Genomic DNA, 14600 nt, shown 5'->3' on the forward strand with positions numbered 1-14600 from the left:
AGAAAATGTGACAAAAACACCTGGTGTTCGACTTCAAGCAGCCTTAACAAACAAATCCTTGCACACGGTGCCCGACTGGGCGATGGCATTTGCTACGGTAAAACCGCCTCACTGAGGTGATATCAGTTTCAATGTCACAACCCTTTTTGTTTTGTCTTGACAGCGTCTGGCATTTACACCTGAATAGGTGACAAATCGTCTGCCATGAGTAAATAGTGTTCAAGCTCCAGTGTGTTGGACGCCATTTTATGTCAACAGTACTAGTGCATCGTAAATATGAACACTGAATGTTGCGAAAACGACACTTTGGCCTGTCTACGTATATGCCTGCGTAAATGCTAGGGCACTAGAATACGAGGGCACCACTGCATAGTATATGCTTTTATTTCCATGCAACGCCAGACGAATGAAGTTTACAAAGGTAAAAGGGTGAAAAACACAACACCCAACACAAATATACAGTATGAAACGTTACAAATACATTATGGTTCTAACTTACAGGGTGAAAACCATAAAAGTACGTACATGAGATGGTGATATGAATCATTGGTCATCTTGTTTCTATAACATTCTTCACACAACATTAGCAGCAGTTCATAGAGAACAGGACATTGGCAGTGTTCTAACGAAGACATTGTCGACTTCATATTTAAGATTCTGTTGTCATCTGTTTACAACAGTGTAGGTAATCTGTTCCACAGTTCTACAGCTGGAAATAAAGTTTGTTTGGCAGTATAAAGAGCCTGTCACACGGCTCATCTGTTTGCGTTTTGGAAGTGATGCACATGACAGTCAGTTGTATATATAATATACATCACCATGGCACTATGTGCACTATGCTGAGCATAAAGAACGTATCCTGCACTAGAACGCTAAGAAGATTTAAAAATATCAAGATGTTCATACACAGGCACGGACACACATACATCTTGTGTGCCTGTTCCTTTATAAAAGTAGTCTGACTTGCTTGATTATACACTGAGTAAGAAAGTAAATATATTTGTATTTTTAGGGCTGGTCCAAACCACTCGGTCCTTTCTAGGGCCAACGAAACGGTTTCCACAGGATCGACCTAGCTGTTCGACTCAGTTGTAGCTATAATATCCAGTCTTTGTATCATTGGAGTACAGGTTTTGGGTCGGGGGTTGCATCCCCATTGACTGACCACCTTCCGAATACGCCGGGGGCTGCGGTAAGAAGTACCCGGGCTGTGCGCCTGGAGCTCGGGGAGGGATTGTGACCGGTATGGAGGCTACCTTGTTGTGTGCCTCCCTACATTTGTAGAGGAAGTAGAAGAAGAGGAGGGCGGAGAGGAAAGTGAAGATGCTGGTCCACAGCATGGAGTGGAACATGGCGTCCCACGTGAAGAGCCGAGTCAGCACAGCATTCTACAAGGAGAGATAAACTCGAAATGTAACATTTGCAAAGCAAATGCATAATATTCATCTTCACATGGTCTAGCCCAACAAAGTATTACTTTGTACTGCCGTACTCAAACACATTCACGTTCATATATATGGTGACCAGCCCCTCCAGCTATAACTTGCTACATGATGTAATCCATAGGGTGTTGGCTACAGCACTAGTGTATCGTATTTGTACTGTATTTGTATTTGTTTTTATTATGTTTTATTATTATTATTTATGAAAAATACAAGGAATACAATGATACTAACCCCTGGCCTGTCTGGATGGTACAGGCATGTGTAGGACGTCCCAGGAGCATAGGTGTCGTTGAAATTCAGGACATCTCTATCGTTTTGCCCCGCATCTCTCTGGCACGGTGCCGTCACACACTGTTCAATCTGAAAAAGAAGTCTCGAATGTGTCGGTCTTCATCTTATTTTAGTAATTTTTCAGTTCCGTTTTACTGCATAATCACGAATACAATTTTAACGTAAACTTTAAAATTTTGGTATCCAAACCGGGCTACAACAAAATAACATGTTTTATATCTGTATCTGTATAGCCGGTATAACCGCCTTTCGGCGTAACACACCAGCTATACATATTATGTAACAATAAAAGCACTGCCAGGTAAAACCAGATGATGTGTCATAATGTATTGTCATATTCTGGTATGACAATGGTAAAGTTCATACAATTATGTAACCATGCTACCGTGGTCGACAGGTACAACGTATAGTAACATATTTGAAGTACTAGTATAACATCTGAGGATTCTTACTATGTACATTAGGGTTAGAAAGTGACACATACTTACTGTAGACAAATCAAATGTTTATTACTTTGGGACCCTTATATACGTAGTCGTAATCGCCACATCGTATCGTAACACTTCAACAGTGTTTCTTGTCAACCATCATACTCTTCATGTAGAAAACTGATTTATCTATTGTTACCTCGGCGGAGCCTCCATTGTTGTTCAGCCTTTGCTCAGTGTCGAAAAGTACACCGTCGACGGTGCCGTTGTTTACAACATACGTCACAGTCATGCGCAGACAGGGGTAGGTAGACTGGCAGCTCTTACCACAGCCACAGCCAATTCTTCTCCCTAAAATAACGCAGTCAGACATTATTGGGATGACGAAAGTACATAAAAATCCGAAGAAAGCAGCTTTCCTGTTGGTTTTTATGCCTTAATCAAACTAGTGTGCTACATTGAATATACAAACACAGAATCGTATTTTGCCATGTTGAAAGAATGCTGCAATCATCGTCAAGTTTATTTGACCTCGCCCACTCATGCATAATACGAGTAGATCACGTCCCCTCGATCGTTCGAATTCATTGTATCTACTACATATGAATTATAAATAATCCAATGTAAAGATTGGTCTAGTCACTGACACTAAATAAAGTTGCTGGTGTCATTTTCCTCACAAAGCTGAAAGGTTGCGGAGCTAACAACCATTTCCCAGATAGAAGCAGTACAGGAAAGCGCCATTCTTTCACTGGTGAATGTAGTTGTAATTCAGGATGACGAAAAATATATACCTGAGTGTATTCTTAGGAATTAATCAAATACAATTGCTTGTTTATCTCTAATATACACCAACTTATTAACAGACAGTCACCTGTAAGATAACTTTGGTTTGTGGTACAAGTTGTCTCCTGGAACTCCAGAGACTTTGTCTCCACGACCGGTTTGGTGATTACGACCCCACAGACGATGAGTCCCGTCGCGCAACATGCCGCAAAAGACCCGGCAAGTATAGCCCAAATGCAGCACCCGCCAGCCTGTTTCACTGCATCCTGCCTTTTGCGATCATCATGCATCTTGCCACGTTCCTGAAGTGAAGAAAGAATGGTATCTTGAATTTTGGGTTGCAACGATACATGGGTTTGTGGGGCAATTTTTGAAGAGCCCGTGTTTTCGAAGGGTCGCAGAACACAGTATTAATGGGCGACCCCCGGGTCTATGACGCAGTTATACAAGGTAGTGCGGACAAAACTCTTAAATCCTGGAAAAAAAAGAAATATTTTAGAACACATACACTGGCCGTGTTTCTCTAACTAGTGCACCCTACTACGAGTATAAGTTTTACCGCGTCGAAGTGAGTCACCTTGGGGCGAAAACTGTATTCTGCAACCTTAACCAGGTCTATTGTCCTTGTCATACTTTGAAAAAAAATGGGCGTGTACTATCCGGTTTCCGTAAAATCTAAAGGAGGCCGTTTGTTTTTTTATCTAACCTTGATCTGAAAATATTACACTGTAAGGAAGTCTCGATGTAACGTGCTAGTATCAAGTTAATTAAAGGACGGTGTTTTCTTGTAAAAAAAAGGAGATTTGGGGTTTTCCGTCTGCTGCTTTTCTTTGCAGGCATAGCGTGAAGTCTAAATAGAACCACGGTTCGACCTACCGGACGTTAAGCTGCCAGCCACGAAAACTTTTTACTTCGATCCATTATCTGCTTATTACTATCATGGGTTGTCATAAAGAGAGTCCCTCAGGTAGATCTTTTCCCGTCATGGACATTATAAGACGCCTACGGCATAATCCTTGACGTAATCTCCGAAACCACTATATATTTAGCTGGGTGGACATAGCTGACACTTACTTGCCGGCCCCGTTTCAGTTTTGCACCCAGGCTAAGGTAAAAAAACAAGAATACGTTGTAGTGAAGGGGTGGTGGTGGTGTTGAGCCTACACTCAGTTCTTGGTGGAAATGGTAACTCGTCTGGCATCTTATTAAACGTCGTGATTTGGCCAGTTTCAAGTGTACCTTTACCAGCCCACGTAGTCTTGAACCTGGCATTACTATCCCCGCAAATACACCAACATCGACGCCTGTTAACGTATCTGAGATGTTAAAGGTGTAAAGAGCACGAGATATATGGAGATGACTTACTTCTGAAGCCACAGTAACAGGTAAGAAGACGCCTGAACTTCACAGTTCCACCGCACCGACTGGTGTCAGTCACCGTCAGCCGCTGCGTATGACCTACCTGATGACGACACCTGTTACCATGGCTGCATGGCTGCAGGGTGAGGCCTGAGCTCCTAGGTGCGCTATAGCAGAACAGAAGTAATCAAGTTCTATATTCATGATCATATAGGGGATAAATGAAAACAAATGATACAAAGGTGTAAGATCGTAGAGCTTTATTTCTTTCAATACTTTGATATCCAGTCTATCCTGTAATCATATCATTATCCTATTGTACAAGAAAACTATAGAAAAATCATAGGCCTGGACTTAAGCTTGTTCAACTAAGCAAGTAGGGGACTTATATTGTGCCGTTGCAGTGTGTAATAAAACCTTCATAGTAAACAATGCATCGTTGGTCTGCTAATTCATCTAAGAATGTTTGGGGTTTCATTGTGGTAAAATGATTGGAATTGTATACTTGCCACGACTACCATTTGACATAAATGATGCAAATCAAATCTTCATTTCCATAAATAGAAAAGAAGAAAATGTGACAAAAACACCTGGTGTTCGATTTCAAGCAGCCTTAACAAACAAAGCCTTGCACACGGTGCCCGACCGGGCGATGACATTTGCTCCCGTCTCACTGAGGTGATCAGTTTCAAAGTCACAACCCTTTTGTTTTGTCTCCACGGCGTCTGCCTCTTTCACCTGAATAGGTGACAAATCGTCTGCCATGAACAACTAGTGTTCAAGCTCCAGTGTGTGGGACGCCATTTTATGTCAACAGTGCGAAAACGACACTAGGGCCTGCTTACATAATATACATCTGCCTAAATGCTAGGAGACCAGGGCACCACTGCATCGTGTATGTTTTTATTTCCATGGCACGCCATACAAATAAAGTTTACAAAGGTAAAAGAGTGAAAAACACAACGCACGTACACAAATATACAGTATGAAAAGATCTACAAATACATATAATTCTAACTTACAGTGTAACCATAATATAGTACGTACATGAGATGCTATATGGTGATATGAATCATTGTTCCTGTACCATTCTTCACACAACATTAGCAGCATTCCACAGAGAACATACAGGACATTGGCAGTGTTCTAACCCAGGCATTGTCGACTTCATTTAAAATTGTCTCTGTTTACAACAGTTTCTCTATATGTGATCTGTTCCACAGTTCTAAAGCTGAAAAAAGTATATAATATATAATATACATCTCCACTATGTGCACTATGCTGAGCTTAAAGAAAGTATCCTGCACTAGAACGCTAAGAAGATGAAACAATATCAAGATTCTATATGTTCATAACAGGTACGGACCCACATACACCTCGTGTGCCTGTTCCTTTGTCTGATTTGCTTGATTATACACTGAGTAAGAAAGTAAATACATTTGTTTTTGTTTTTTAGGTTTGGTTCAAACCATGTACCACTTGGTCCTTTGCCTTGTATTAACAGGGAACGAAATGGTTTACACAAGGTCGTGAGAAAATCGGGCTAGCTGTTAGACTCAGTTGTAGTTGTAGTTAGAATATCCAGTCTTTGTATCATTGGAGTAGATGTTTTGGGGCGGGGGTTGCATCCCCATTGACTGACCACCTTCCGAATACGCCGGGGGCTGCGGTAAGAAGTACCCGGGCTGTGCGCCAGGCGCACGGGGAGGGATTGTGACCGGTATGGAGGCTACCTTGTTCTTTGCCTCCCTGCATTTGTAGAGGCAGTAGAAGAAGAGGACGGCAAAGATGAAAGTGAAGATACTGGTCCACAGCATGGAGTGGAACATGGCGTCCCACGTGAAGAGCCGAGTCAGCACAACATTCTACAAGTAGAGAAAAAAGTAAATAGATAAACTCGAAATGTAACATTTGCAAAGCAAATGCATAATGTGATTTATCTTCACATGGTCTAGCCCAACAAAGTACTGCTCTGCCGTACTCAAACAAATTTACGTTCATATATATGGTGACCAGCCCCTCCAGCTATAACTTGCTACATAATGTAATCCATAGGGTGTTGGCTACATCATCCGTGTATCTTACTTGTATTTTTTTATTTATGTTTTATTATTATCATTTATGAAAAATACAAGGAATACAACACAAATGATACTAACCCCTGGCCTGTCTGGATGGTACAGGCATGTGTAGGACGTCCCAGGAGCATAGGTGTCGTTGAAATTCAGGACATCTCTAGAATTTTGCCCCGCATCTCTCTGGCACGGTGCCGTCACACACTGTTCATTCTGAAAAAGAATTCTCGAATGTGTCGGTCTTCATCTTATTTTCGTAATTTTTCGATCCAGTTTTACCACATAATCACGAGTGCATTTTAAGGCAAACGTGGAAATCTCGGTATCCAAACTTGGCTACAACAAAATAACATGTTATACAATCAAAGCAGTATATTAGGGTTAGAAAGTGACACATACTTACTTGTAGACAAATCAAACGTTTATTACTCTGGGACCCTTATATACGTAGTCGTAATCGCTACATGTTAAAACTTCAACAGTGTAACGATACATTGCTCTTGTCAACCATGGTACTCTTCATGTATAAAACTGATTTATTTATTTATTTATTGATTGATTGATTGTTACCTCGGCGGAGCCTCCATTGTTGTTCAGCCTTTGCTCAGTGTCGAAAAGTACACCATCGATGGTGGCGTTGTTTACAACATACGTCACAGTCATGCGCAGACAGGGGTAGTTGGACTGGCAGTTCTTACCACAGCCACAGCCAATGTTTCTCCCTAAATGATGCAGTGATTATTGATTTGATTTGATTTATTGAGATTTCAACAATACAACATACGTGAAACAAAGGCAGCTGTTGCTGGTGTTGTGTCCCACACATAGAACAAATACAGGACAGACAATACTCAATTTCACTTGAGTTACGTGAGGAAAGTCTTGTTAAGGGCCTTTCCCCAGGGCACAAGATCTGTGCCATTGGGATGACGAAAGTACATAAACATCCAAAGGAAGCACATTTCATGCTGGCGTTTATGCCAGAATCAAACTAGTGTGTTACATCAAACACAGAAGTGTATACGACCCTCTTGAAAGAATGCTGCAAACATCGTTTGACCTCGCCCACTCATGCATAATAGATACCTTCCTCTCGTTCGTTCATTGTATCCACCTCATATGAATTTTAAATACCCCAGTTGCTGTCACCAAATCAAGACTGTCTTGTTCTAACTAGTCACTGATACCAAATTTAAGTTACCCCCCAAAGCTGAAAGGTGGCAACCAGTTTCTCAGAAAAAAAAAGCTTCAAGTACAGGGAAGGGCCATTCGTTCACTGCTGAATGTAGTTGTAATTCAAGAGGACGAAAAATGTATATACTGGTATTCTTCGCAATTCATCAAATACAACTGCTTATTTATCTCTAATATACACAAACTTATTAACAGACAGTCACCTGTAAGATAACTTTGGTTTGTGGTACAAGTTGTCTCCTGGAACTCCAGGGACTTTGTCTCCACGACCGGTTTGGTGATGACGACCCCACAGACGATGAGTCCCACCGCGCAACATGCCGCAAAAGACCCGAAAACTATAGCCCAACTACAGCACCAGCCGGCCTGTTTCACCGCAGCCTGCCTTTCACGATCATCATGCATCTTGCCTCGTTCCTGAAGAGAAGAAAGAATGGTATCTTGAAGTTTGGATTGCAACGATGCATGGGTTTGTGGGGCAATTTGTGAAGAGCCCGTGTTTTCGAAGGGTCCCAGAACACAGTATTAATGGGCGACCCCCGGGTCTATGACGCAGGTATACAAAGTAGTGCGGACAAAACTCTTGAATCCGTCTAGAAACATTTTAGAACATACGTTGGCCGTGTTTGTCTACTGCACCCTACTATACGTTTTACCGCGTCGAAGTGAGTCACCTTGGGGTCCTGAACGATAGAAATCCCCGTCGGGCGAAAACTGTGTTCCGCAACCTTAATCAGGTCTATTGTCCTCGTCATGCTTCGAAAAACATGGGCGTGTACTATCCGGTTTCTGTCGAATGTAAAGGAGGCCGTTTGTTTTTCATTCAATCTTGATCTGAAAATATTACATGTAAGGAAGTCTCGATTTAACGTGCTAGTATCAAGGTAATGAAAGAAACGTGTTTTCTTGTTAAAAAAAGGAGATTTGGGGTTTTCTATATGCTGCCTTTCTTTGCAGGCATAGCGTGACAGGCTGTCAGGGACTGACAAGTGTAAATAGAACCACGGTTCGACCTACCGGACGTTAAGCTGCCAGCCACGAAAACATTTTTTACCTCGATTTTTTTTATCTGTTTATCATTATCATGAGTTGTCATAATGAGATTACGTCAGGAAAATCCACCAGGGAGACTATACAGCCTGCGTTCGTCGTCATCTCACTAGCTGTTAAAATTCCACCGAAGCTCTTGACCAATTCGGCAGATACAAAAAAAATGCTGCAGTTTGGGATTACTGAAACATGGATATATCCTAGGGGAGGGGGTTTTGACCTTGTAGTGGGGGCAATTAATTCAGCTCTTTGTTGGGAATGCTTACACGGCTAACTCGTCTGACAACTTACTGATCCAACGTTGCTAATTTCAAGTATACGCTTCCACCAACCCACGTAGTCTTGCACCTGGCATTACTATCCCCGTAAATACACCATGTACCAACGCCTGTTAACGTATCTGAGATGTTAAAGATGTAAAGGGCATAAGGAACACGAAGCTTACTTACTTCCGAACCCACAGGAACAGGTAAGAAGACGCCTGGACTTCGCCAATCCGCCGCACCGACTGGTGTTAGTCACCGTCAGCCGCTGCGTATGACCTGCCTGATGACGACACCTGTTACCATGGCGGCATGGCTGCAGGGCGAGGCCTGAGCTCCTAGGTGGACTATAGCAGAACAGAAGTAATCAAGTTCTATATTCATGAACATATAAGGGATGAATACAAATGATACAAAGGTGTAAGATCGTAGAGCTTTATTTCTTTAAATACTTTGATATAATGATATGATTACAGGATAGACTGGATATCATGATATCATGATATCCAGTCTATCCTGTAATCATATCATTATCCTATTGTACAAGAAAACTACAGAAAAATCATAGGCCTGGGCTTAAGCTTGTTCAACTATAAGCAAGTAGGGGTCTTATATTGTACCGTTGCAGTAATAAAACCGTTATAGAAATCTGGGCATCGTTGGTTTGCTAATTCATCTAAGAATTTGTGGGGTGTCATCGCGGTAAATGATTGGTATTTCATAATTGCCACGCCCACCGTTTGGTATAAATTATGCAAATCAGGGCTTCTTTTACATAAATGGAAAAGAAGAAAAGGTGACAAAAACACATGGTGTTCGACTTCAAGCAGCCTTAACAAGCAAAGACTTGCACACGGTGGCCGACCGGGCGATGACATTTGCTACGGTAAAACCGTGTCACTGAGGTGATATCAGTTCTGAAGTCACAACCCTTTTTGTTTTGTCTCCACGGCGTTTCCCTCTTCCACCTGAATAGGTGACAAATCGTCCGCCATGAGCAAATAGTGTTCAAGCTTTAGTGTGTGGGACGCCATTTTATGTCATGGTAAATATTGGCACTAAATGTAGCGAAAACGACACCAGGGCATGTCTACATACATCTGCCTAAATGCTAGGACACCAGGCACCACTGCATAATATATGTTTTTATTTCCATGGCACGCCATACAAATGAAGTTTACAAAGGTAAAAGGGTGAAAAACACAACACCCTTACACAAATATATAGTTTGGAAATATCTACAAATACATATCATTCTAACATACAGGGTGAAAACCATAATAGTACGTACATGAGATGGTGATATGAGTCATTGGTCATCTTGTTTCTATACCATTCTTCACACAGCATTAGCAGCAGTCCATAGAGAACAGGACATTGGCAGTGTTCTAACCAAGATATTAATGTCGACTTCATTTGAAATTCTGTCTCTGTTTACAACAGTTTCTCTATATGTGATCTGTTCCACAGTTCTACAGCTGGAAATAAAAAGTTTGTTTGGCAGTATAAAGAGCCTGTCACACGGCTCATCTATTTGCGTTTTGGAACTGATATACTTCTGCAGTACACATGAAAGTAATTTGTATATATAATATACAACACCACTATGTGCACTATGCTGTGCATAAAGAATGTATCCTGCACTAGAACGCTAAGAAGATTAAACAATATCAAGATTCTATATGTTCATAACAGGCACGGACACACATACACCTCGTGTGCCTCTTTCTTTATAAAAGTAGTCTGATTTGCTTGATTATACACTGAGTAAAAAAGATAAATACATTTTTAGGGCTGGTCCAAACCACTTGGACCTTCCTTTGCCTAATACAACTGTACTAACAGGGAACGAAATTGTTTCCAAGAGGTCGCGGAAGAATCGACCTAGCTATTAGACTCAGTTGTAGTTGTAATATCCAGTCTTTGTATCATTGGAGTAGATGTTTTGGGGCGGGGGCTGCATCCCCATTGACTGACCACCTTCCGAATACGCCGGGGGCTGCGGTAAGAAGTACCCGGGCTGTGCGCCAGGCGCACGGGGAGGGATTGTGACCGGTATGGAGGCTACCTTGTTCTTTGCCTCCCTGCATTTGTAGAGGCAGTAGAAGAAGAGGACGGCGAAGAGGAAAGTGAAGATGCTGGTCCACAGCATGGAGTGGAACATGGCGTCCCACGTGAAGAGTCGGGTCAGCAGAACATTCTACAAGTAGAGAAAAAAGGAAAGATGAAATGTTTTGCAAAGCAAATGCACCTTCATAGTTCAACAAATTATTGCTCTGTCTTACTCAAACACATTCATGTTCATATATGGTGACCAGCCCCTCCAACTAGACCTTTTACATATGAAATCCAACGCCATAGGGTGTTGGCTACAGCACCAGTGTATTTTACTTGTATTGGTTCTTATTACTTACATGCGAAATAAAAATGAATACAAATACAACACAAACGATACTAACCCCTGGCCTGTCTGGATGGTACAGGCATGTGTAGGACGTCCCTGGAGGGTAGGTGTCGTTGAAATTCAGGACATCCCTATAATTTTGCCCCGCATCTCTCTGGCACGGTGCTGTCGCACACTGTTCATGCTGAAAAAAAAGGAAGTATCGCCTGTGTCAGTCACGTCTTCATCTTGTTTCCATTATCTTTCAACAGTTCAGTTTCATCGCATAATCATGATTGCATTTTTAACTTCAACATGGAGATTTCGGTAATACTATCTAAACTTGGTTACAAAGTTTCAAACAATAAAGAAGGTGATGTATTGTCAGATATTGTCAATTTTTGCTATGACAATGGTAACGTTAAGTGCAATGCAAAGTGTTGAAGTATAGCAATGAAGTATAACTGTTGACGTATAACATCTATGGATTCATAAAATGTATAGTTGGGTCAAAAAGTGACAAATGTTCATTATCTTGTGACCCTGATATACATAGTCGTAATCGCTACATGTTATATTTCAAATGCGTTGTACATGTCGACCACGATACCCTGCATATGTTCGTGACAACATATAGAGAATTGATTTATGGATTGATTGTTACCTCGGCGGAGCCTCCATTGCTGTTCAGCCTTTGCTCAGTGTCGAAAAGTACACCGTCGACGGTGCCGTTGTTTACAACATACGTCACAGTCATGCGCAGACAGGGGTAGGTAGAGCTGCAGTCCTTACCACAGCCACAGCGAATGCTTCTCCCTAAAAAGATGAAGTCATTATTGGGATGACGAAATTACAGAAAAATCCAAAGGAAGCATCTTTCATGCTAGTGTTTATGCCAGAATCAAACTAGTGTGTTACATCGAATATACAGACACGGAATTGTATATGACCATGTTGAAAGAATGCTGCAAACATCGTTAAGTGTGACCTCGCATAATAGATCACGTCCCCTCGTTCGTTCATTGTATCTACTACATATGAATTATAAATAACCTAGTGTGAAGATTGCTGTCACTAAATCAGATTGTGCTATCTTGTCACTGACACCAAATTAAAGTTACTGTTGTCATTTTCCTCCCAAAGCTGAAAGGTTGCGGAGCTAACAACCAGTTCCCAGAAAAAAGGCTTCAAGTACAGGGAAAACTGTTAAATGTTCACTGTTAAATGTAGTTATAATTTAGGATGACGAAAAAATATATACCTGAGTGTATTCTTAGGAATTCATAAAAAAACAACTGCTTATTTATTTACATCAGCGTATTAATAGACACTTACCTGTAAGATAACTTTGGTTTGTGGTGCAAGTTGTCTCCTGGAACTCCAGAGACTTCGTCTCCACGACCGGTTTGGTGATGACGACCCCACAGACAATGAGTCCCACCGCGCAACATGCCGCCATGACCCCGGCAAATACAGCCCAACCGCAGCACCAGCCGGCCTGTTTCAGCGCAGCCTGCCGTTCGCGATCATCATGCATCTTGCCACGCTCCTGAAGAGAAGAAAGAATGGTATCTTGAAGTTTGGATTGCAACGATGCATGGGTTTGTGGGCCAATTTTTGAAGAGCCCGTGTTTTCGAAGGGTCGCAGAACACAGTATTAATGGGCGACCCCTGGTCTATGACGTAGTTATACAAAGTAGTGCGGACAAAACTCTTGAATCCGGCTATAGCTAGGAACATTTCAGAACATATACGCTGGCCGTGTTTCTCTAGTGCACTTTATGCGCGTCGAATTGAGTCACCTTGGGGTCTTTAACTATATAAATCCCAGTAGGGCGAAAACTGTGTTCCGCAACCTTAACCAGGTCTATTGTCCTCGACATGCTTTGAAAAAAAAGGGCGTGTGCTATCCGGTTTCTGTCAACTCTAAAGGAGGTCGCTTTTACTATTCAACCTTGATCTAGAAATAATACAAGTGAGGAAAGCTTAATTGAACATGCCATTATCAATTTAATTAAGGGAAATTGTTTTCTTGTTAAAAAAATAAGAAGATTTGGGGTTTTCTGTCTGCTGCTTTTCTTTGCAAGCATAGCGTGACGGTGTAAATAGAACCACGGTTCGACCTGCCTACCGTGAGGACAGTTTCTTCCTCGATTTATTGTTTGTTTATCATCATCATACCATCTTGCCATACGATGATAACGTCAGGAAGACCTTATCCTGTCATAGACATTATAAAACGCCTATGGTATACTCTTCCTGACTTAATCTCCCGGATGCGCTTTATATCTAGCTCGGTGGACATAGCTGCCGGCCCCGTTGCAGGTTTGCACCCAGGCCAGGGTACTAAAACAAGGATACTGTAGTGGAGGGGGTGGTGGTAGTATTGAGCCTACACTCAGCCCTTGGTGGAAATGGTAACTCGTCTGGTATCTTATTGAACATCGTGATTTGGCCAGTTTCAAGTGTACCTTTACCAACCCACGTAGTCTTGCACCTGGCATTACTATCCCCGCAAATACACCAACATCGACGCCTGTTAACGTATCTGAGCTGTTAAAGGTGTAAAGAGCACGAGAAACACGAAGCTTACTTACTTCCGAAGGCACAGGAACAGGTAAGAAGACGACTGAACTTCGCCGTTTCGTCGCACCGACTGGTGTTAGTCACCGTCAGCAGCTGCGTATGACCTGCCTGATGACGACACCTGTTACCATGGCTGCATGGCTGCAGGGCGAGGCCTGGGCTCGTGTGAGATCAGGTTACAATAGGTACATACAGGCGCCTATTCTACTCTCGACTGGCTGAAGAAGGCGGACAACACAACACTATCTAAAGTTTAAGAAGAACATTGATGCGTACATATAGGTCCCTTTGAAATACATTTTGCACCCAGAATCGGTAAAGAATTTTGGCGTTCTGCTGTAGTGTTGTGATAACAATATTTGGCCGGATACTCGCACCACCTATTTTCAGGTATGCCTCTTAATCTTAAACATTATCATTATAATTCAAAGATTCGAACAATTCATCACAACTCTCCTCTTACATCTGAAATCATTATCCCATGATAATCAACACTCTTACTATCATGCTCAAACTCAAAATACTCCTACTTAGAGCTGGAGTCCAAGCAATTGGAACAGCAGGTATTTCATAAGTATATATTTACAAAGGGTTTCTTCCATAACGAATCTGGTAAAAAAAACTGTCATCGTCGTCAAAGCAGACATTGATGCTGGTGTATTCCATAGTGTTTTGCTGTAGTTCAGTTATACAATATCTCAACGGCGCTATTTATTAAAGACACGTATTTGCAAACTGTC

General features: G+C 41.8%; 2 protein-coding genes across 3 annotated transcripts; both read right to left on the reverse strand.

Moving 5' to 3' along the window:
* Positions 1 to 401: 401 nt before the first annotated feature.
* Positions 402 to 14270, reverse strand: LOC109479952. Of its 2 annotated transcripts, none has more exons than XM_019782033.1 (5): positions 13872 to 14270; positions 3039 to 3252; positions 2364 to 2515; positions 1677 to 1805; positions 402 to 1388 (listed from the first exon to the last, which is right to left on the reverse strand). In XM_019782033.1, the coding sequence occupies exons 2-5, from the start codon at positions 3238 to 3240 to the stop codon at positions 1086 to 1088; spliced, it is 786 nt and encodes a 261-aa protein (XP_019637592.1). In that variant the 5' UTR covers positions 3241 to 3252; positions 13872 to 14270; the 3' UTR covers positions 402 to 1085. The 2 variants fall into 2 exon arrangements, with proteins under 2 accessions (XP_019637592.1, XP_019637591.1); XM_019782032.1 differs by lacking the exons at positions 402 to 1388; positions 1677 to 1805; positions 2364 to 2515; positions 3039 to 3252 and adding exons at positions 10017 to 11091; positions 11351 to 11479; positions 11939 to 12090; positions 12610 to 12823 and having other exon boundaries at positions 13872 to 14060.
* On the reverse strand, positions 5199 to 9220 carry LOC109479951 (calcium-activated potassium channel subunit beta-2-like). Its single transcript, XM_019782031.1, has 5 exons — positions 9078 to 9220; positions 7782 to 7995; positions 6955 to 7106; positions 6469 to 6597; positions 5199 to 6174 (listed from the first exon to the last, which is right to left on the reverse strand). Exons 2-5 carry the CDS (start codon positions 7981 to 7983, stop codon positions 5866 to 5868), a joined length of 792 nt encoding a protein of 263 aa, XP_019637590.1. The 5' UTR covers positions 7984 to 7995; positions 9078 to 9220; the 3' UTR covers positions 5199 to 5865.
* Positions 14271 to 14600: the final 330 nt, after the last annotated feature.

The sequence above is a fragment of the Branchiostoma belcheri genome, unplaced genomic scaffold, assembly GCF_001625305.1.
Source record: "Branchiostoma belcheri isolate BF01 breed outbred unplaced genomic scaffold, Haploidv18h27 scaffold5, whole genome shotgun sequence".
Classification (NCBI taxonomy): domain Eukaryota; kingdom Metazoa; phylum Chordata; class Leptocardii; order Amphioxiformes; family Branchiostomatidae; genus Branchiostoma; species Branchiostoma belcheri.

Bases quoted from the DNA above. Each gene is read 5' to 3' on its own strand.
- LOC109479952 (XM_019782033.1), bottom strand. From the start codon at position 3,240: ATGCATGATGATCGCAAAAGGCAGGATGCAGTGAAACAGGCTGGCGGG. The intron at 2,516-3,038 runs GTGACTGTCTGT...GCGTTATTTTAG, and splicing joins AAACCAAAGTTATCTTACAG to GGAGAAGAATTGGCTGTGGC. The intron at 1,806-2,363 runs GTAACAATAGAT...CTTCTTTTTCAG, and splicing joins ACAATGGAGGCTCCGCCGAG to ATTGAACAGTGTGTGACGGC.
- LOC109479951 (XM_019782031.1), bottom strand. From the start codon at position 7,983: ATGCATGATGATCGTGAAAGGCAGGCTGCGGTGAAACAGGCCGGCTGG. The intron at 7,107-7,781 runs GTGACTGTCTGT...TGCATCATTTAG, and splicing joins AAACCAAAGTTATCTTACAG to GGAGAAACATTGGCTGTGGC. The intron at 6,598-6,954 runs GTAACAATCAAT...ATTCTTTTTCAG, and splicing joins ACAATGGAGGCTCCGCCGAG to AATGAACAGTGTGTGACGGC.